At 37.6% G+C, this 24,648-nt stretch overlaps 1 protein-coding gene across 7 annotated transcripts in view; it reads right to left on the reverse strand.

Annotated features, from left to right (window-relative positions):
• The window catches only part of PTPRM (protein tyrosine phosphatase receptor type M), a 454,349-nt gene that overhangs the window by 267,888 nt on the left and 161,813 nt on the right, over positions 1 to 24,648 (reverse strand). For all 7 annotated transcript variants that reach the window (XM_082290787.1, XM_082290786.1, XM_082290784.1 and 4 more), the window contains exons 6-7: positions 17,229 to 17,403; positions 8,860 to 9,153 (exon numbers count right to left, since the gene is read on the reverse strand). In XM_082290787.1, coding sequence (XP_082146913.1) covers positions 8,860 to 9,153; positions 17,229 to 17,403 — 469 coding nt within the window. The remainder of the gene's footprint in view (positions 1 to 8,859; positions 9,154 to 17,228; positions 17,404 to 24,648) is intronic.

Consider the following 24,648-nt stretch of genomic DNA (forward strand, 5'->3'; position numbering starts at 1 on the left):
CCTCCCAAGCACTGACAAAAACTGGAAGCACCTGAGTGGTGTCATTGTTCATTTTTCTTTGAAGTGAGGTAAAACTAATACACCATTCTTTCTAAAAACCTTTGATACTACTTTTTTCATAATTTGAAAAAAACCCTCAAACTACTAAAAGGCTTAAAAAACTAAAGCATCTTCGTGTTTCTACATAATTCCTGGATGTTTCCTGCTTCATAGACACTTCAATAGAATTGTGCAGTTATGTGTTTTTAAAGCTGGCCAAAGCTGCTGGGCAAGATAGCACATGGTCTAACAGTCTCAAACAAAAGAGCAAGCCCTGAAATATTAAAACGAAGGAGCATGCCTGTCTGGTCATCCATTTCCATCTTTCAATAACCTTTAAAACCACTGGCAAATTTCATCCAAGTAACTTGCTTAAAATTTAAACTGATTTGACACAGTACTGCCAGAATTTAATTCCAGAAGATGAGAGAGCCAAACTTGTGCTCCCATTTAGTAGGCTCAGGGCAGACAAGCAGAAGTCTAACACTGAAGACTCCATCTATCAACGTATCTGTGGTTAATTGGGTGCTGCCTCCTGCCATGTAGGTCTGTCATAATGGAAAATGGGATTACCTTCACAAGGTGGTGATATTTAGCAGACAAATCTTTCAGAAATTAGGCCTCTGTTGTCTATGGGACATCCTATTTTCCTGACTCCTAAACAAAAAGGAGTTTTTAGACTCGGCTCAGAAGTTCAAGAAACTTTTTTTTTTTTTTTAACAAGAAACCTGTCCTTTAGAGCCTAAAATTCCCTTTGGCCATAGGGTTGATACATTCATATGTACATATGAAGGAAAAAGAGATGGAGAGAGATGTGTGTGTATGTGTCTGTATATACACATACACACTCTTTGACACACACAGTTATTCTTTTAGATACAAACTGAAGTAAATGTATTTTGGTCACTTCAAATGTATAAAAGATTTTGCTTTGGTTTTGGATAAGACCAAGTCAGAGGAAAAGCCATACTCTCCTGTCTCATTTGCTCAAGTTTTTGCTGAAAGATTAGCATAATTAAAAATGAAGTTTGCCTATTAGTGGAAGACAGTATGGTGTAACTGTACGTGAGAATTGGAATAGCTGATGTAAGAACTGGCCTCAGAAGAGGGAAGAAAGTGCTCATCCTAAAGTTGGTAAGGATAAATTTCAAGGCACCCATGGAACTTCACTGGAAAGGCACAGAATGCCCTTTCCTGTTATTTTTAATTGCTTTTAATAACAGAGTACCAATGCATTCATTTAAATCTGCAGTAATAATATACTTCTGAAAAGAGATCCAAAGCATATATGAAACAGCTCATTCATTTGTTCATTTGTTCAGAACAGAGTTAATATAAGGAATGCCCTAATAGTATTTTTTACAAGTATTTACAAGTATTTATAGTTTACCACTTCTATTAAAGGTGCCCACATAGCAGTTTTTTATTTATAACCACTACACTCCCAGCTTGCCAGGTTTTTCTCCATAACAAGAAATTCTTCCTGAATTGAAGTTGGGTACAGTAACTGAGTGTGTGTTTTTTGAGCTTATCCTTGTAACTAATAAGAGACTGCAACAAAGACTGGAGATGAAGATATGTCACTGAAGAAATCATATTATCTACTTTTCTTTAAGGGTCATTATGCTTTCTTCACATTCCCTCCACCTGGCAGATGTGAAATTATTAATTTTGCCCCTCAGGTTTGCTCTAAGTTAGTGAAGGTTCATTTGTCTCAAAGAGCAGGTTAATTTCTTCCTCTGCAAATGTTTTGAAATGGGAATCTATTAATGTGAAGAAATAAGTCTCCATTTATATGACTGCTTTTCACACGACCAAAGACATGGCAGTTCTTTTTACATACTCTGTTTCCACCCCCATATTAACCCAGCTCTGTCAGGAAAGAATCCCAAATGCTTCTCCTTACTCTAATGTGGAGCTTCTCAAAACAAACCGATCTGACAGCCAGGTTTCACGCTCTGTGTCCTTACCAACACTAGATTGTGTCTATATTCCTTCTATAGTTCAGCGCACGTGTCAGAAAGAGATGCAACAGACCTACATATCTGCAGCAGTTTTCCTGTCCTCTTTTTTTCCCTCCCCTTCATGTGATGGTGAATGAAAATGTTCTGATTCTCAAGTGAGATCTCTGGATGCTCTATCTAACCAAAAACTATTTATTTAGGGACCAATGGAGACACATAAATGCAGACATTAGTAATTTCTATGGAATGCCAGTTCTCTTGGTTGCTAATATTAGGAGAAGTTTTTGTGCTCACTGACTGAAAATTCACTGAATGGAGAACCAACCTGTGATGTCCCCTGCAAGAGAAAGACACATTTGGGATGAAAGGGCAGATACTCTGATGGTGTTTATTTCCTAAAAGAAAATGCTTTGGTTTTACTGTCACTGGAAACCACAAATCTAGAGAAGCATCCAGAACAATGCAGTGGGACTCAAAACTTTTGTCTGTGATAAAGTCTTTCCATCACACTGTACCACTGTTTATACAGCTTCAGGGAAGGACAGGAATACAGTGGAAAGATCATGATACATCCCTGCTTATTAAAGCAGAGTCTAGGAGAATTTGACACCATGGTGACACCTTCTCTTCCCAGATTTTGACAGAAACTTGGAATCACAGAATAGCTGAGGTAGGAAGGGTCTGGTTCATCTGGTCCAGCCCTCACTGTACACCACTCTTGCTCAACCAGCGCCAACTACAGCATCTTGTATGATGCCCAGATAACTTTTGAGTATCTCCAGTGCTCTTTCCTCACCTACAAAACCATCTCATCAAAGGAGTTCAGGTTCATCAAGCATGACTTGCCCTCTGTGAATCCATGCTGACTAATCCTGATCATGTTTTTGTCCCTTGTGTGCCTGGAAACGGTTTCCAAGATTGGTTGTTCCATCATCTTCCCAGGGATTATGGTGAGATTGTCCAGACTGCAGTTCTTTGGGTCTTCCTTTTTGTCCTTCCGGAAGAAAGGAGTGGCATTTATTGCAGTTGCATTCACTGACTTTGTTTGGTGTTTTTCTTTTTTTTTTTTGTTTTCAGGAACTTAAAAGGACTCCTAGGGGAAATTCTAGACTGTGAGATAAGGAGGAAGAGAACTGGACTTAAAGAGATTTTTATATGGGAGGAATTTGGATTACCTGGGTTTTTCTCAGCCCAAAATCCCCAATAACACAAGGGGAGGCTGTTCTGTAACACGGCATCAGAGAAGTCATCTCAGTAAGTAACACCTTGTGTGCTTCTTTCCAGACAAGTGGCTGCCAAAGAACTTTCATATACTAGTCAGTGCTGAAAATCATTTGTGTTTTATGAAGGGCCCCTTCCAAGAAGATGCATTTCTGTTTTGTTTCTCCATCAGAAGTTAAGTCAGCAGTGATGCACACACATGGACATGTATCTCATGATGCAGTGTTTTCCTGAAATTCTATTAAAATCCTTCAGTTTACTTCCTGCACATCTGAAAGCTGCAATTCACCTGCTACAGTGCAGAAAATCCAAAACTAGCTTTTACCCTTAGGAGAAAGTGCCCTTATATGAGCTGGTCAGTGTATCAGAAAGGCATTAGAAAAAAAGGACAATACAGTAGGATCTTACTTTCATAACAAAACCATAAATAAAATATAAGTTCATTGTGGACTTCCAGTTCTGATAAATCAATGTAACTTCCTACTACAGTTTATTACAGTTTCAGGTTAGGAATGGTGACTTTAGAAATATCATGGAACCCTTCAATGGAAAATAAAATGGTGCAATATCTGCAACCCTCCTCCTCAGGGTTCAGGTGTCTCTGACCTGAGGTCTAGCTCTAATATAACACACCTGCAAAAACCTTGCTTAAAACTTCTGAAGAAAATTGCTAGGAGAAAGAGCTGTGGAAAAAACCTGCAGTATGGCTTCAAGTTGACATTGTGCTATGATCACAAAACTAAGCAACGTTAAGACTTTTTTATATGCCTGAAAAAACCCTGAACGTCTACACAGGCAGTTCTCCAAGGTATAGCAACGAGAAGGAATAACTTAATTCCCTGTGACACTAAGATCCTTCCTCTTTTCTTGAAACAAAAAGGTCAAAAGATCAAAGTCTTACAGGACAGATAAAGGCAGCTGCCATTTCAACGTAGAGAAGTTCTTAGGAAGGAACTCATCTTTCCTAATAGTGATATAGAATGGGGAAGGGCATGGAAGTCAGCAGAAAGCACCACTGAGTTTCAAGACAGGCTAGGGCACCGGCACTGACAAAAGAAAAAACTAACTAGAGAATTAAGAACAAAAGGATGTGGGAGGGTAGAAAACAGGGAAAACCAACTGCAAAACTGACTTTTTACTCAGAATGTTGTACACAACACTGTCCATCCTGTAGGACCTGAACAGTGTGCCATGTCGTGGAGCAGGAAGAAAGTGGTGGCACTGAGTACTGTCCAACATACCTGAGCACACTGAATTTACATGCAGGGTTCAAGACAGTTCCTGGCCTGTACCATCTGCCCAGAGATCCTTCCACCTGGTGCAACCTGATGCAGGTCTTAACTGATCAGAGGGAAGAGGATACTCATTCCATCATTGTATTCTGACAGATGAAGGTTTTTTTCACAATGCCAGTGGATGCCACTGGGCAGCACAGAACTAGTGAAATAATTTTGAGACCTTGGAATATTAACCAGCTGAAGCCAAAGCAAAGAGCAAACTGAGAAAAATGAAGATTATTCTTTTTCAAGAGTGGGGATTTAAAGAGTTCCTCTGCTCTGTTCTTCCAGATTGTAACAAGCCTTCTTGGAGTACCAGACATTTTATAACAAACCTGCAGCAGAGTTTCAAGTGCTCAGTTGTACTGGGAGTAACAGCTTTCCTCCTGACAAGCTCAGGTGATGGGATCGAAGAGACAGCAAAACCAACTATGTTTAAAACATTCCTGTTATTTCACTGTATGAAAATTACTGGTTAGATTGACAGTGATTGTTTTTGCAAATACTCCCGGGCAGTAATTGTGTCTTAACACAAAGAAGTAGAGATCTGGCTGTTCAAAAAACTCCACAGTTTGGGGATAATTCATCAGAAGATTCTTTCATAGCAGTCTCTTTATTTATTTTTTATTTTCTTAAATTCCAGTAGAGTTTTCTAGCTCAGTAAAGGAAAATATGCTAATTTTCAGAAATTATGCCAAATGTCACAGTGGAAAAAAAAAAAAAAAATGAGGAAAAGAAAACAACTTTCCCTAGGGGGCCTTAACAATCCCCTCCCTTAGCAGGAGGGAGGATTTTATTCTAACGTTTCTTCCTAAGGTAGCTGTCTTCAAGACATATCTGTTCACCAGCAGATTCAAGGAACAACATAAATTAGAAAAAATGTCTCCTAATAGAGGGGCCATAGCAAAAAAGAGAAAAAAATTGCAAGAGCTCATTTAGCAGTTCTGCATTATTCAGGTGTGTTTTAACTGGGGCACTGTCTCACCACCGGAGTGCAGGGACACAGACCAGATCAAGATTTGTATCACGCAATGCATGTCAAAGACAAAACACACTGGAAAGCCCTGAAATAAATAATTCTATGCACAGAAATATTGATATGGATAAGAAGAAACTACAAAACACAGTCTAGCTTATTAATCCTTCAACATATCTACTTTAGTTTTACTATGGACAGTTCTACTGGTTTTGGGTCCGACTGGGTCTCATCAGGAACAATAGTGACAGGACAAGAGGGAACAGCTTCAAACTGGAAGTAGGTTTAGATCAGGTATTAGGAAGAAATTCTTTACTGTAAGGTGAGGCACTCAAACAGGTTGCCCAGAGAAGTTGTGGATGCCCCATCCCTGGCATTCTGTATTCTATGTTCACAACACCACATGAGATGGTTGTGGGGAGAGGGAGCTTTGAGCATGGAACAGGTGATTTACATTCCAGACAACCTCGGAAGGCCTCCATTTCACATCTTAAAATGAGAAAAACCCCTTTTTCTGAGTCTGATTGGTTCATCATGGCCAAAATCCATTAAACTCCTTCAAACCTGAACTCCACATTCCAGGTTAAATCTAATCCAGACCTGAATGTAATTCTTCGGCTTTCCTGAGAATTACACTGAAAGAGCACTTACATTTACATTATATTTCATCAAAAGGAAACAATGCACTTTCTAAACTGGCAACTGCTCCAGTGAGTGTGATGCAACCAAGTCTGGAGAGATCTTTTTCCTTGCATTCTAATTATAGCTGCTTTTATTTAGTAAAGTTACAGATAAGACTTGTCTATTACAAGCCTCTGAAATCTCATTTTGCTAAAATGAAAACATATTTCAAATGCTTTGGAGAACTATTAAGATTATTGAATGCCTAGCATACTGCTTCAAGTCTCCAAGTAGTTCACTATCTTCCCCTAGGGAACAGGCAAGCAGCATGCAATTATCACAGTAATTAAAAAGGTGCAATGATTCTTCTCTTAAAGACTCCTGTTTTATTAATTCTATGGTATGCTTTGGAGACTGGCATTATTTTACTCCTACCCAGCTTAATTATACCGTCATTAGTTTATCAGCATCTCTTTTTAAACCCTTGGGCCAGTTATTAGCATGTCACTTGCTAACAGTTAACCAATAACCACTACACCTTCAAAGCAGGGTCCTCGCTATAAAAAAGCCAATTTGTAGAGACAGATTTAATATCATCATTCAATTTACATTTTTCAGTCATTCAACTTTCTGCTTTTAATTTAAGAAGGTTACTGTTTAGTTTAATGAAAACACAAATAATTCTGATGTATTACAAGATGTTACCAGGTAATAAAACACTTCCAGTACACAGTGGTTTATGAAACTAAATGCATGTTTTAAAACTCAACAGTATGCACCACTGAGAAGAACAGAAAGCATATGATATTCTTAAATATAACTCAAATTCTGGATATCACTCTCTACTAAGTCTGGCTGAGGTGGAGTTAAATTTCTTTCATAGCAGCCTGTGTGGTGCTGCATTTTGGATTTGTGACTAATCCAGTGTTGGTAACACACCAGTGTTTTAAATGTGCTTGCACAGCCTCAAGGCTTTCTTTTTCCCACTCTACTCCTCCAGCAAACTGACCAGAGGTGGACAAGAAGCTGGTAGGGGACACAGTAGGGACTGCTGTGGCCCCTGTGACAGTATGGAACATCCCTGACCAAAGGGATGTCCCATATCATACAATGTCTCAGTCAGAAATCAAAGCCCAAGGAAAACAGGAGGAAATGGGGATGTTAATTGTTACTCTGTTTGTCTTGTCAGGTAACCAGTGTGTTTGCCAAGGTACTACTACTTCCCAGCAAGTGGATAAAGATCTGCCAGCACATGAGAAACAGTGATTTCCTTTTTCCCTTTTCTTCCAAGTGCAGTTTTGCTTCACCTATTACACTATCTTTATGTCAATCCATGAGTCTTTTTGCCTTCCTATTTTCTCCCTGTCCCGTGGCAGAGGTGACTGAGTGGCTACTTGGCTACTTCCTGGTGTCAATTCGCCACACCCCATAACCCTGCAGGACAGACAGGCTCACTTACTCAGCACCCAGTACTGCATTAACTGATCATACAAGCAGATGAAAAAAACTATTAAAAAACTGTTTTAATTTTAGAATAACTTGAAATACTTTTGTATTAAATACGTACTTACAGACATTTACATTCTTATGAAGGGCATAGTGACCCAGAAACCCTCCTGAAGGGAACTATATTTCATTTTTATGCTTCACTTTTGACTCAGATGAAGTTATCTTAGTGTAGGAGAGAAAATCTTATAAATACTAAATACTTAACTATTATTATAACTTAGCTATACTGCTTTTTGGTACTTTTCATTAAATGCTTCTTTCCAGTAATGAGATGAAGAAAAATACCAAAATAACATCAAAGAGTTAGTACTTGTATAAGTTTGCACCTTCTCAACATAATAGTGGGATTCTGACAGCAACTATATATTTCATTTTGTGTTTGACATCACACCAATTCAATTCAACTGAAATGACACTTACTCACTGACAGGTGGCCAGGTGACTTTACAAGAAGTATATGCAATGGAAATACATTATTTCTGTTTAAGTATGTCATTTTTCCTATTAAAAAGGCAAGTAAGACCAAGTCATTCTTTAAAAGACTAGGAACAATAAGCTAGTAGTACTTGTTACTCCCATTTTCTCTAGCTACATTCCTGCCTATCTTCCATCAGTTTTACAGCAGCAGGGAGATGATTCAAAATACTGGGGGAAAATACTAATGACCAAAGAAAATCCAGGTCACAGTATCCTCTATTATTTTCTGAGCAGCTAAATCCCAAACTAATATCACTGCCAGTCTTACTGAAAATTACTGTAATATTGCTTTCGTATAATAGGTGAACTTTGTATGTTATTACAATCAGAGGCCAGCTCTATTAATTATAACATCCAAAACAGGAGCCAAGATTGCTACGATGCACCAGAAATTGCACTGTCTCATTTAGTAGAGAGACATGCTGTCAGTCACTCAAGAAAGCAGACCTTTGCTAAACCTCATCTGCTAATTGAGACTCAACAGGTAATGCTTTTGCTGTTACACAGGATCTCTTTCTACTTTATCTACAAGTTTGATATAACTGACATTGAAAAAACAAAAGTATGCACAGTCATGATTTCATCTACAATCTACAGTGGCACTGAAGGTTGCTTTCAAGGTCACTGCAGCTGGAAAATGTTAATAGGTTATACTTAAAACCATTCAGTCTTAATTCCTGCAAACTGCTGGTTTAAGACAGTAAAATCTGCCAGTGAATTAAGAAAGACGCTATCACCTTGGATATCAACTTTCCTATCACCTTGGAGTACTCACCAGCACATTTTGTTCTTGTTTTGAGAGCTGGGCCAGGAGATCCTGTTCCTCCTTCACCTGGTCTTGTAAGTAATACACTGATTTCATATTCTGTATCAGGATCCAGGTGCCCAATCTTATAGCTTGTGGAGTCCACGGGTTGTATGTCATACCAGCTTCCACTTGAAGTTCGATACTCAACTTCTCTTTGGATAATGGGCCCATCCCCATTGATGGAATTGGCATTCAGCTGTATCCAGAGGTAAGTTGCACCGACTGAGGACAGCTGAGGTGGAGCAATGGGAACTGGTGGCTCTGAAACACAGCAAGTTACAGTAACAAGCTAAGATTACACTTGCATTTTTTCTGCTGCTAAAACATTCAACTAAGCAATGGGTTTTGTACTACATTGGAGTTGAAGACTGCATGAAAATATGGATATGAAGAAACCATCACTACAGACTGATTTATTTTCATTAAACTGCAATATTCAGATTCTTTTGCTTATGCACTTGGAGATTTTAACCTGAAGCTTTTGGTTTATACCACCTAACTTCAAACCAGGTGCAAATGGAATTCTATTCACTAGACACTCCATGGCAACATCCAATTTAAAAGAAAGATAATCTCAGGTTTTCTCATACAAATACAGTTCTTACTGGATATTAATATTAGTCCTACTCAAAACTTTTTTTTAAAGCTAAAATTTATGTTGTAGCTTATCCTTACACGTAAGCAGAACAGGAATTTCTGCACAAAAATTTTATTAATTATTTTTCATGTACTTAAACTACTCAGCCTTCATATTTTCTTCTGTGTAAACAGAGTAAGTGCAGTAATTTTTCAAGTCCTATACTTTGGTTCAACTTAAAGAGCTTCTAAATGAAAGCTGGGGGATTTCTTGAATTTTTACTAGGAGTCTGTTTCTACCTCATATAATGGCTACTTTCACTAACTACCACACTGAAACAGTACCCAGAGCAAGCATGCATGTGATATCCTGATAGTTTGGATTCTAAAGATTTCAAAAGCGACCAAAATTTTAAACCCACTTTTATTTACTATGTGATGAGCATCTTCTTTTAAATTAGACTGCAGAAGTAATTTGCAGATATCATCTTTTTTTAAAGGTAAATAACAAATTCTTTTTTCCCCTACTGGTTAAATTACTCTGCTGTTTTATGCATCACATCTGAAAAAAAATTCACCTTCCCATTGGTCAAATATATTCAAGTAGAATGAAATCAAGTCACTGTAATAAGGCACTGTTTGATCCTGTATTCTCAACATATCTATCAGCAAACACTGCCACCTTCTTAAGGCTACACAGAATATGTAATGAACGCAGGACATCGGTCTTCCCTAAGCTTTAGATTCAGATTTATCCTCTTCTGCTAACTATTTCCCTCTGTGTTGGGATACAGGTAGTCAAGCAGACAAGAAGCTGAATTTACATATTTCATCATTTTGTCATGGTCTTCAAAGTCACAGTTAAAGCAAAGAACATAAAAGAATGAAGCAAAAGGGAGAAAGGATCTCTGGGAAGCATTCAATATTTGCTGAGAAACAGCAGATCTGCTATTTTAACAAACATGTAATTATCCTACAGTATGCTACCTTTTTTCATTTACAGAAAGAGTAACTCAGAGCACTAAGTACACTGAAGATTAGCAATGCCTTGGATAGATGGTATTTCTAATTAGCAGTGTACACTTGAATGAAAGCTTCGATCTGTGCAATGTGTTAGCAATGGCTGAAATACAACACTACAAACCAGCCAACACAGGCATCCTCACTGTGTGTTTTCATCTTAACAAAACTAAGTGATTACTAGCATAAAGAACACAATAAAAAAGGGCAACAAACCAGAACATCTCTTAAGATATTTACTAATTATTACTAAGTTGAATAGACATAAAAATAGGTTAATATATTGTGGTATATTCCAGGATATAAAGAATATTGTTTAGATTTTCAAATCAGCAGTGAAAAGCATTGTTTTATGTCAACAGCAATATATGGCAAACTAATGTCATTGTTCAGTTAGTTTAAACTAAAAATTTAAAAATGTAAAAATTTTTTTTAAAGTATTTAAAAATACTGCAGTTTTATTGAAACTATTCTTCCTAAAGTATATAAACTATGGCTTCATACCGTGATAGTATGTCTGGAAACAGTTCTGACTTGACTCAAAATGATTTAGCATCAATTTAAATCATTAGGCTGTTTTGTGAACCAAGACCTGAAATGGAACTTTTATAGAGCATCCTAAGGCATTTACTTAGCCATGCTGAAAGAACAGTTAATTACTTCCAAGTTTCAAATGCTGCTAAAGGCTGTTGAAGTGCCATTCAAAATGCAAACTCAGGAGTTAGGTCACTAAGGTTAGTGATTACACCAATTCATTCCAAATATTACAAGTACTCGAAACAGACAGTATTTTATTGTCTTTTTATACCTCAGGGCATGTTTTTCATTTCTCTGGGACCACAATGAAAAAAGTTAATTCAAGTTGCATTATTTCAGAAAAGCCTGCATATACTGCAGTTTGATACTATTAACATAGTTTAATACCAAAAGTTACCTTCTTACCAGAGATCGAGACTACCTAAAATCAACCTTTCATTACAAATATAATGCTTATATGATTGGTTAAAAACTCAGTTAAGCAGATTCTCTAACAGAAACATTAGACATCCAAATATAATGAACTGATTTCACAACTGAAGTATGAAATGTATCCCTCCATCTTTGTAATTTATTCTTTCTTTAGATGGAATAATTTAATTTTTAGCATGCTGAGGAGTTTGAATCACTTAGTCAAGTAAGTACCACACTGCAGCTCTACTGTCACTAAAAGCAGTTCTACTGGTGGCCACTGAGGTAGTCTCAATTAAATACTATGCAAATTAATACCTTCATTAAATGATACAATAGACTTGAGATTTTAGAGCTGTGTATGTTATAGGAAGGATTTTCAACTGACAGCAGAAACAAGTTTGTAGCAGTGGCTGTTTAGTACAATGACTTATCTTAAAGAGGAGTTCTTCCTTGCACATCTCTCCTGAAGCAAGTGCACAAAGCTGTTCAGTACCGCAAAATCCTTTTAAATGTACACTTTTAAAACAGAATATTAATTGAAACAAAAGAAGGTAACTTGATCCATATTTCAAATGTTATGCTTTTTAGACTTTGGACAGACATGTGACCTCTTCTTGAATTCTCTGACAAATGACAACAGGCACAAACCCTTAGAGAAAGGTAGCCTTAGTGGCTACCTTACAAAGCCAGGGGTCTGCAGGTGACAGCTTTAGGCAGGTGGTCTCAGGTCATCCTATATAAATGGATCATTTATATTAAACATGAGAAAAAGACAGACTTTATGACCAAGAGCAACCCTTCTCTTACACAGAGGACAAAAACAAATGTAGCCATACATGCATGTAAGCTATTTATTCTTATGCACTTCTTTATTAATTGAAAACACACTTAAAACTGCAACTCCTTCACTTAAACTGCTTTGTACTTAGATTATAGAAATTTTCCAAACATTTTCTACAACATCCTAACATCTTTTGCTTTGTAGTTCTTTTAAAATTTTAATTGGGAGGGGAAAGGCATCACACTGAGATGCCAGTGGAGATAATGTAAATCTCTATGATTTAAGTGAGTTAAAGAAGACAAAAATAGACATTTCTTCTCTGTGGCTCAGAATCACTTCCTTGAAAAATGACAAAAATCTACTCCCTCATTTTTTGCAAATGCAGGAATGCGTATATGTTTATCTTCCCCTCTTTGTCACAGAATCATAGAATCATAAAGGTTAGAAAAGACCTCTAAGATAAATCAAATCCAACCTTTGACCCAACACCACCATGCCAACTAAACCATAGCACTAAGTGAATGCTTTCAGGGATGGAGACCCCACCACCTCCCTGGGCAGCCCATTCCAAAGTTTAACCATCCTTTCAGTGAAAAAATTCTTCCTGATGTCCAACCAAAATCTCCCTGGGAAAGTTGGAAGCTATGACCTCTTGTCCTGTCTCCTGATGCCTGGGAGAAGAGGCTGACCCCACCTGGCTACAGCCTCCTATCAGGTAGCTGTAGAGAGCAATAAGGTCCTCTCTGAGCCTCCTTTTTATCCAAGATAGACACCCCTGGCTGCCAGCTGGTCCTTCTATAACTGACCCTCCAGACTCTTCACCAGCTCTGTTGCTCTTCTCTGGACTCCAGCACCTCAATTTCTTTCCTGTAGTGAGGGAACCAGAACTGGACACAGCACTCAAGGTGTGGCCTCACCAGCGCAGAGTACAGGGGGACAATCACTGCCCTGTTCCACCTGGCCACATACAAACCAGGATGCCACTGGCCTTCTTGGCCACCTGGACACACGCCGGCTCAGGTTCAGCTGGCTGTTGACCAGCACCCCCACATCTTTCTCCCCAGCTTTTAGTGCTTATGTAGTTCCAATTTTCACCTACCTCCTCTCATTTCAAAACACCTCCCAGCTTTCCCTGCCTTTCAGTCCCAGCACAAATAACCTCATCTGGGTATGCAGCTTCTTGTTCTTGCACTCCTCACTACCCACATCGCTATGCATCACCATTTTACTCTCAAAGTACAAGGATTCAGCAAGGTGGAGGACTGTATACTAAAAGCACACAAATGCTGACCTCACTGGTCTTGATTCCGGTGCTTGGATCCAGCCTGCCCCAGAAGAGCTCAGATCTCTGCTTGCAATTAAATTCCATACACTGTATCTAGAATTCTGGGGGAATTTGAAAGATTAATTCAAAGAAGTCTCAGGGTCTTGTTGGGTTTTATTTGGTAGTTTGTAAACTAACTGTATTTGAGAACAGATCTTCACAGGAAGAGAGAAAGAGAATTCTTGACATAGTACCCTCCTGAAAAAATATTACTACTTCAAAGTCCAGAGTCTTCAGCACTTTCCTATGACAAGTTTGCTAACATGGATGAACTGTATCAGCTCTTTTGGCTGGAGGTTTTCTCAACACCTCCAAGCTAAGGCACACACCCACACTGAAAAATACAAGTCTCCAGTCATTTTTTTTGCCAAAAAATGAGCATACGAAAGCAGGACTTCATGATAGAAATTGTTAGGCAACCATAAAAATAAGTCCTAATGCCAGCACTGTTGGTAAAAAAAGGGGTACAGAGTGATGGATCCAGCATGCAAGGTTAGCTGCAGAGCAAAAACAGATGCCAAGTATGTGTGTATATTTAATGTATGAGAACAACTGATACCACAGATAAGTAATCATTAATATTTTCTTACTCTGTCTTGACGTCAAAATGACTTTGCCCTCCAGAATAAAGTCTTTGCTCTAGAGATCCTGAAGAGGCTTGATTCTGTTCCCAGTGTTAAATTTTCCATTTGGAAAATGCAGACATTTAAGCTGCCAGCATTACAGATGGCTACCTTTCTATGCCCTTGCTTAAAAACCTAACCAAACTCCTTTTAACCAATTTGACACCTAGGTTTACCTTGTTTGAACTCAATAAGCAGTCTGAACTCTGTAATAATCTGATGTTTGCTAGACAGGCTCATTCTGTTCTCCTAAATCTAATCTGTGTTGGATCTGCCCACTATTAGAAAACTTCAACCTAGGGACCGTATGTAGAACTCTAATTTACTTCACCAAATGCATTTAATCAATTCCACCCGACTATTTTCCTTTTGCTCAATGTTTGATTACTTTTACGTCATCTATTAGATACGGGCTGATGTTTTTTACAATAAGTGGGTTATCTGACAAGGCCAATTTCATGTCTCCTATTAGATAAAGTGACATTTCAATCCAATTCTCTGACAAACTCAGATGAGGATACTGTGCAGTTTGAGCACACACAATGACAAGGCACTTGTCTTTTCAGCCTTTCTTATCAGAACAAACACTCAGGTAAATTGAAAACCTCCCCTTCAGGATTTATTTAAATAGAACAATCAATACTTTATTTCACCGTCCTCTAAAAGGCATATAAGCTAACACAAACAAGTTTAAAAAAAAAAAACCTTCCCTCCCCCTCCCCCCCCCACCCCTTTTTAAGGCCAGATTAATTGTTCAGTGACAGGCAATATTCATGTTTACAATTATTTCATAAGAGAACTGACAGCTCTTTAATTGCGCTTTTTTCCCCCTCCATACTGCTGAAACCTTGCTATAACTTGCTCACTCAGGTAAAACACGAAGAAAATAAGAGAAGAGAATAAGAATGCCTGGCAGTTTCTTACATGTCTTTCATTTTCAAGATTTCATTCCTATTCCTTTGTGATGCCAGGTTTGATTTGCAGCACCTGAAATGAGCAGCCCTTCTGCTGTTTTCAAGAGTTCTGGTACCTGGTCTCCAGTGCCACACAACATCATGCCACAACAGCACTACAAACTTTAAAGATCTTTACACACATAATTGGAATCTACTTAGAATAAGTTCCTATTTAGTGAAACCACGTCTACAGTGAAGTAGAATGAATGTTGTACAGAGCTGTAACCCACTCTACTGTGCAAACATCTCTACTTAAAAGCAAACATATTTTGAAAAAAGCCCTATTCCAGTGCAGGATGTACTTTTTGCAACTTGAGTTACAGGTTCAGTAACCAGAAAGAAACAGAGCATGGTAATTGTGAAGAACTGATTCTCTCTAACTTAAAAGTGCTCCGTTTGACTCTCCTGTCATTCTAGCAATATAATTCCAAGGAAATTCCTCATAAGTCAGTTCAGTTACACCAGCATAAATTAGAAGAGAATTAAATTAATTGTTTGTAAAAAAGAGGAGGCAGTAATTACACCACTGTTTTCACACATACTATTATTAAGCCATCAGCAATTCCTAAGTATACTAAACATCATGCAGTGTGGGCATATGTACATTCTTCATGATTTATGGATGGTAATGGATTAAAAACATATATAGCTGCACTGAAATCAATCCAATATCTTTGAAGTCTGCTAACCGACACTGCAGAAAAGCTACTAAAAATTAGGAAATAAAATTTCTTAATTATATACCATCAAGAAGAAAGGATATTTACTAATTAGCCCCTAATGCTGCTGTTTCAGTACAGTCACGCAACATTTTACAGCCCAATGTTTAAAATGGGTCTTTTTAGGTCAGAAGGAATGACCTGCAGGTGGTCTCATAAAAGCTCCAACACAGGCAATGGGGATTACCATAATTACTTTGCCACTCTACAACTAGTTAATGGGATTACACCCTAAGGCTATCCACTTGCTCACAGTGCCCAGTGCAAATTTTCTGAAAGAATCTGGGTAAGCACAAATGCTTTAATGATACGCTTCATAATTTCTACTGCACCTCAAAAGGAGCACTAATAAATTAAAACACTCTGAATCAAAAAGACTGAGAAAAAATGAACTTCTTTGGCTTCCACAGTAACTCCTCCCTCTGCCTCCTTCAGGCAGTGTTCATTCCTCTTTATTTTCACTGGTGTTAGATCTGAATGATGCTTCATCATTCCTACCCGGGTTATAGTCCATGCTTCCTTTCCTTGCCAACTTTCCTACATATCTATTTTTGGCCACCTACTTTATTTTCTTTTCATGCTAGGACCAAAATAACCTCATTTTATTCCACCATGCCTTATAATTATATTCTCATCTCACCCACTCTATTTGTTTCTTTTTTCATCTGTCCATTCAAATAGCTCATCTAAGCTTTCATGCTACAATTTGTTTTGTCTCGTTATCTTCATACACCGGTTATTTGCAACATCCTTCTCTTGTCCTGTTTCTCTCCATTTTCTCTACAGCACATTCACTAAAACCCTACTCTTGCTTTTGGAAAATGATTTAGTTTTCATTATGGTTTTCTTGCATCTTCTTCTACTGGTGATGAATTATTCCCCATTCTATTTACATATAAGTGTTTCCCACAGTTTTTAAAAACACGCCTCCATGTATTGAAATATGTGTATTTTATGTGTTCAATTTTTTAAAAACACCCCTCCATATACTGAAATATGGGTATTCTCTGTGTTCACTTTAATGTAAATCTTGCATATTTTGTAGTAAGTATATTTTTAGAATATAATCTCCACAAAGGAGGCAAATACCCATTATTATGTTCATGCTTTTAATAAAAGCTTGTGAAGACATACAAGTCTAAACAGTGCATTTTGGGGAAATATGTAAAACAGCAATCAACAAGTACCTAGTTAATTAGCCCTGGTTTCTTCTATCACTCCCTTGTTACAGCTGGATAGACTCTTAAGATTTACATAAGCAAAATCTATTTACTGAACCTCTTATCAAGTTTAACAGGCTATGGGTGACATTCTTACTCCACTAGCAACTGCAAGCCCTGATTCCATCCACTGAGCATGGAAATACGGATTTGTATCGTGAAATACCTTTGACTATCAGTTCTGCATAGTTGGATACACCAACTCCTCCTTCCGTCCGGATCATGCAGCGATAGTTGCCAGCATCCCGCTTCGTGGCATTCACCACACTAAAAAGAGCCACAAATCGTCGGGCGTTGAACACTTTTATGTCCTTCAAAGGTGCATCCCTTACATAAATACCCTAGGCAAAGAAACAAAAATAAAGAATATTTTTAGTCATATTAAAAAAAAAAAAAAAATACTGACAACCAATTTTACTTCTCTCAAGTTCCCCAGGAGGAGATGAAAGATAAAAGCAGAAGTTCATATATTATTTTTACTGCCTTCTCATGTGAGTTAAGCCATTCATCTGTAATGTGGGCAACCATTAATCTGTAACAGCTGATTTCAACTCTTATAGATTAACTAACAGAAAGATTTCAGAGCAATGTAATATTTCTTCTCTTAGCTTGTTTCACACAAATATTTAAACTTATTTCTCTTAAAAGAACATGAAACCCAGGATAGTCAGTCTGTGCTTTCTCTTCCCTCTCTCCATCTGCTGCTTGGCATATGCATTTTGCACATAGATAGTTGCACAAAGACATCAGTGGACAGTTCTCATATCAGCACCCACACAAGGGGTTATCAGTGACTCAGGTAGAAGAAACTAGGCACAGATTTAGCAGGCAAATGACCTGAAACTGTCTCCACCTCTCACTCCCTCAGCATGACACTGGAAACTGGGCAGTTCTATTTCAGCACAGTGTCTTGCTGTCAGTTCAACATATGACACGTATGGCACAAGAAAATGAGCCCTGTAACAGCTGAGGAGCACAAGGAGTGAAAAAGGGAGGGGAGAAGACAGAAGAGGGCAGAGTTGACAACTTGCCATGTCCTTTGACACAAAGATAATGGCAGAGAGGCTTGGCTCTCAAATCCTCATCAGAACTCATGCTCCACCTGACCATGAAATAGGATACTTGCACTATGAACACTCAAAAACCTGCAGAAAATGTATAACAATTGAATTATGAAAGCTGCATGAAAAAAAAAAATCAAACCCACCACCAAAATCTACTGACAACATTAACTCAAACAAGAAAACAAGAAAGATGCACTTTTCATACAACGATATGTATTTCAACAAACTGAAGGCTGCAACCACTATCAAAACATGAATAAAAACTGGAACACCCTAACTAGCGCTTCACAAAAACCACTCTCCAGGAAGGCACAGGCACAGTCTGATGCTACCTAATGACACCAGGTATGTTTAGTGGGTCCTCAAGTCCCCTCTGACTTGAGGAGTTTCTAGCAGGTCAAGGGTCCTGCCCCATTAAGCTTCTGTAAACCACCAACATAGCTGGTGATGTCTGTTTTTCTGCCCTGGAGTTTGTAGTTTGTCCAGCAGGTTTTAAGACGTATAGAAAATACTGATCTCATTTATAAGATAAGAACATTATTATGTTCTTATTTGCCACTAAATTGGACGTACCCTTGAAATACCAGTTATAACAAAAGAGTTTTAAACAAGTCACACAAAATTAAATGCATCCATAAATCACAAAACCAAGTCAAAGTTAATCATGCTGTTAATACCAAAGAAGCACCATAATTAAAAATAAATACTGATTCCAATGCACAGTAAGGTACAGTTATGCCCTCTTCCAAAGAAAATGTGGGTGATGTAAAGCTTATGTAAAAGAAAAAAAAAGTTTGTAAGATGTCCAAAGAAAAATGTGCTATCACACCTTAAAATTACTCAGCTGTAAATTATTACTCGGGAATTACTTCAGGTAATTGACAGCTCCTTAAGATTCCTCAGAGTTTGAGCTGCTGATAAAGCACAGCTTCTGTGACGTGGCATGGCAGTTACCAAAACCTAAACTTGGAAAGAAACATGTCAAACAACTATTTCAAAACTACTATTTTTTAATAGTTTTGCCACTGTAATATCCTTCTAGTGAGAATGGCTGCAGATAACAGGAAATAAGCAGTGGGTTAATTAGGATTTTCGAAAATGAATATTTCTTAAAAGGAACATTATTTCTTACTGAAGACAATCCTGATAATCAGAACTGCTGATCAATCACAAGCCATAAGACAGTCTTAAAGTATGTTACTGCAGCTTTCAGACTCTTGAAGGATCCTGTACATACCCAAATCTTGTGGTTACATTACACCCACCCATATTAGTTTTCCCATTTTTCTAGTTGCAACATCAGGAAGCCTTATGCAGGCTATTTTATCCTCCCCAGAAATAGGGTAAGTTATTCTCTAGGGAAAAACATTCTGCCACGCACTGATTAATTCTAGTACCTAAACTAGCTCAGCTCATTTAGAGTGTGAACAAACTCCTCTGCACTCCAGCCTGCACAGTACACCCTCCCTGCCACATGGGGCACCTGCATCCAGAATCTACCAGGACTCTTATGAGTTACAACACAACTGAAGAACCGTGTAAATATTTTAAAAACAATTTCTTGCTGTTCTCACGGAGAAAGAGATGAAGGGAAAGGACTAGGCAATGCCGTGAGACTGTAATTTCTGCCTTAATTTGCGGTTCACGAATAGGGGGCAATCATGGAAAGATATAATGCACACACAGTCCCTGCTGGCCCCACACACAGAACTGTCTCCTACCACACTGTCCCCTCAGACCTCCAAGTGGCCTGGTAGAAATCCTGAACTTCACAGTCTGGGTGTTCATATAAACTGCCAGCAGTCCTTGAAGGCAACTGCTCCAATACCCAGCCCCACAGGACATACTTCCCATCTTTTTAACGCATATTTAGAATGGAAATTGGAACCAATCAATGCACTGTAGCAGTTACAATAAATTACTATTTCACTTGGGTCCCATAATCTTTTTCACCTTCTGATTCTCAAATACACTAATCTTGCCTGATTTTGAATGTTTTAACTGCTGTTCTACAACAGGAAATCTTAGTTTGATCAAATAATTGGCTTACATGGCTTTGTGACACAGGCCATCCATTCACGTACCAATAATTTTAACTGAAAAAAGAGAAGCCAAAGCACATTTCAGGAGGCACACATTATTTTGCTCAAATGAAAAAGCTAGAGCAGCCTTAAATGTAACTCAACTTGGCTCCACAGAGGATTTCAGCATTTTTGCCCTCTACCAAAATCCAGGTGAGAAAAGGTTATTAATTGTGGCTTCAAAATTTATGAAAGAGCTCTGGAATAAAAAGCCATTATTATTATAACTACAACAAAGCCGTAAAACATAAGGGAGATTATTATCAGTAAAGATTATCTTGACTGACTTCTCTTGAACATTACAAACTCATGGAGGCAAAGTGTAGAGTGTCTAATTATATGTTAGAACTCAAACAGTCCCACAGAAATCACTAGCATGACATTTTATACTAGAACTCAGAGGAGAAGAAAAAAGCCCAATTTTTTTATTTAGTCTCTTTGGGGAAAGATATTTTCAAGGAAAATATAGTGTCTGGAACAGACAAAGACTAAGAAATATAATTGCTTTACATTCCACAAGAACAAATACAGCCCAAGAGAGCAAGTTTTCCCTCTCTTTTGGGATGACAGCAAATGAGTAGGAGAGTTGCCTAATTGATTTAAGCCTAAGCATAAAGGAACAGTAATGAAGGTAATGAATTCAAGTATAAGAAAAGTCCAATCCATAGGCACTGCAGAAGACAGTTAAAAAGGCTGCAAAGAAAAAATTAGCCAAAGTAATCCCAGACTTACAACTTCTCCCAAACTCTTATTTCAGCAATGGACAAATGGCAAAAGACTATTTCTAGTCTAAAAAAATGCTGCTTAAAATTTGATATATGAATACAGAACCGTTTCTGTTTTAACAGCACCCACACATCCAGCTTCGCTCCCTTTATTTGTGATTCACGTTTTGTTCTCCCTGACTTACTGCAGTGACTTCAGTAAGCTACCCAGGTATGGTATCTTTTTTTCCAGCATGGAACAGGCCCATTTAAGCTCACTGTATGATAAATTACAAGCTCTCAGTGCTGACTGCCAACAGCTATTTCATTTAGAATGGCTAAGAATAACGTATCAAATGAGCATTTGTTTATCAAACATACTAGCACATCCCACTACAATTTCTTTATGAAGAATTATTTTTAGTAGCATTCAGAAAAGTAAGTTTTTATCATTCACTAATGCAACAATCTGAACTCCCACAAATAAGAGTTTGCTTATGATATACTGTTTTACTAGCTAAAAGTCACTAAAACTTTAATCCCAGGTTTTTTGAGATTCTGAAATTTACCAGTAGGTCTTGCAAACTCCCACTTTTTATATGAAAGCCTGAGTCTTCCCAAATACATCATATTTTATTGAAAAATAAACAAAAAATGACAAGGCCGTAATTTACTAATCCCATTCCAGAGAGGAGGATAAAATTAATGATTTACAATACAACACTATGGTACTGGTATCAAGACCTATTAGAACAGGTTGTTGGAGCAAATCTGTAGTATCCTGTTTTCTGGCTGGGGCTTATTTTTTTTTGGTTTAAATACAATTCAAAAATAAATATGGTTCTTTTAACTTTCTTTACTTTAGCCCTGATTTGCCACAGAAAAGTCTGAGGGGTTACTACTGATTAGGGCTGTTAGCTTTTCCTACCCCTGGGACTTGGAGAACTGTGTGAACAGGACACTTCATTCTTTGGAAAGAGGAAGCTGCCATAATCATTTAATGTTAGACCTGCTTGGACTACAAAGGCCACATCCTCAGGGCACAGCTATCTCACCTCCTTAGAGCACAGGAACTATGGCCACAGAATAAATACTGAGATGCAAAAATGAAAATAACAGATTCCATTGGCTGCTGAGAAACCTGTGCCTTTTCAAATGCTCAGAGAAAGCTTGTGAAAAATACCAAATACATATCTATAAAAATGCTACTTAAGCCAACTAATGAAAATATGGAACTGGTAAGTCACTAGTAAGAATAAATTTTCTATTAAACAACAAGTTACTTAAAATATAGAGTTATAAAAAAATAAGCTTAATTTAACTTCAGGATATACACAGCTTGAAAAACCCATATTCCTAGTACTAGCATATTAAATGCATACACAGACACCTTAAAGCACTTGAAAATGCACATTATTTTTCCATTTTAGGCAAGTTAGAATGAAAAGAAATAGGTTGGTAGTTATTTAAATTACACTTACCGGCTCTTTTAGGCAATGAACTAACTCTAAGTCTTTTAAATGAACAGCAATTTAGCAGCAACAATCTATATATTAAACCTTTCAGAAATACTTTTAACAAAAATGCAGCAGCAATTCAAAAGCATTGAACTTCTGGGATGTTACATCTAGCACTACCACTGCAGTAATCATGCTCAAGGCATGTATCAACAATTTTGTGAGAAGAGAGTTAAAAGGAAACATCAGTCAGCTTCTGTCCATACAGGTAGATTAGGCAGCTCTTCATACATTTAATAAAGAAAGAGTTTGCATTATCCCACTTTCAAATATGCACATTTATAAAATTGTGACTACAGATATACCAGTGGGATCTCAAATAACACCAGCAGGGCCAGAAGCAATTTTTGTTTAAAATGTGTATAAAACTAAATCAAATAGTAATTAATACCTCAGGAAAATTTCTTTGCAGAGTTCATACAATTCCAGTAACTAAGATGGTTTTCTCTACCTCTGAATTTCTAGATTTGTGTTCACAACCAAGACAACTGTTCGTCAGTCTAGATTAGAGCCATCACACATCCTGTGATTATCCTGTATTTATTCCATCTGTGTAAGCTAACAAGTGCATTTCATTCAAGTAATAAGGCCATGCTGGAAAAAGATAATTATCATCCTATTTGGAATTATTCTGCTATGAGACAGAATTGCACTCTGCATGTGTAACTAATGGGCATTCAAGCAAACTACTATTATTTTACCTTTCAAGAAAGGTTTCTCCTTTCAGTTATTTTATTAGATAACTGAGCCTTTTCTTCAAAACCCGTAGCTCTCCCGAAAACTCTGTTTATTATGGCTAAACCTAAATACTGGCTGGAGCTGTCAGGTAATACTGTAAAATATTATTTAAGTTACACATCAAGTACTCACATTATCAAATATTAGCACTGACATCTATTTGAAGACACAAACACAGAAAGTAAACAAAGACAATGCATTTTCTGGAATTATTAAATTCAGTGTAATTCAACCAAAGCAGTTACTCTGTACTCACATACTGAAATTGTTTTGTATCATTCTGACAGGAGAAAATCTACTATCATTACACAGACATTTTAAAAGGGAAAATAATCAAACCAAAAACCAAACCCCCAGTTTTTATTTTTACATTAAATTCCAGAGCAGCTAAGAAGAGTTTATATCCTCTAACAATTTGTCAGTGCTCACAAAATATGTAAAATTCCAAATCTTCTTTCCATTCATTTTTAATAGCACATAGTAGAATACAAAATGAGTTCTAGGAAACTACAGCCTCAGAAACATCTGGAGAAAACAAAGTACCAGGAAATATCTCTCTAACAGGGAGTTTAATACTTTGGATAGATATTATGGCAATGATCCATGTATCTACTAAGCATTTTGTTGAACTTACAGCCCTACTTATGAAGTCCCTTACTCTAATACTGTATTTTAATTCTTTGAACTATGTAACACTTAGTACTTCTCATCATCCTTCTATTTGTGTTTAAAATTCCAAGAGCCAGGACGAACACCTTGCTAAAAACTGAAGAGAACATACATAGGATTTTAAATACTCTGGGGCCTGGCATTTTGCTAAAACCTAAGGCAACAGCAGATGCCAGGCTTATGGAGGGGCTAGGAAGGAGCAAAGTGATGAGGAGAAAGTGAGGAAGTAGAGTTCATCAGCTTGATTTTCATTGGTACACACCATATAAAGCATAGCAATGCAGGTCTTTGTCTGCCTTTTCTATGCAACTACGTAACAGGAGACTTAAAAACCAGTGCATTCAAGTCCCACATTCCCTTCACTGCAAAAGTGCTAATCTTGGGAAGGCAGCATGGGAAGAAGAAACTCCAACATGCAAGTTCTGGGGCCAATCTGAAGAGTATTCCAAAGTTTAAAACAAGCAGAATAGCAGACAAAGCAAAAGTGATACTGAGTCCTACAAAGCAGGGAAAGAAGAAGCAGCAAAGGAAGAAACACACATAGATTTGATGATGACAAATCATTAAGGGCTGAGCTACTGCCTCCTGAAAAGATTCTTCCAAATGGGAGGAATGAATGGTGAAAAGAGAGGCAGAAAAGAATACTGACAGTGATACTGACAGTGCAATTTGTGAATAAACACGACCATAGCAGTAATAATCAGTAGTGTAGCAGGGAAGGAACAAGTTGGTTCACGTAACAGGGAAGCTGATGTAGAGGGGTTTGGCTGGAGGTGTTAATTACTGAGCCAATCACAGTTTAACAGCTCCCAC

This window comes from Coloeus monedula (genome assembly GCF_965178545.1).
Source record: "Coloeus monedula genome assembly, chromosome: 1".
NCBI classification, from domain to species: Eukaryota; Metazoa; Chordata; class Aves; order Passeriformes; family Corvidae; genus Coloeus; species Coloeus monedula.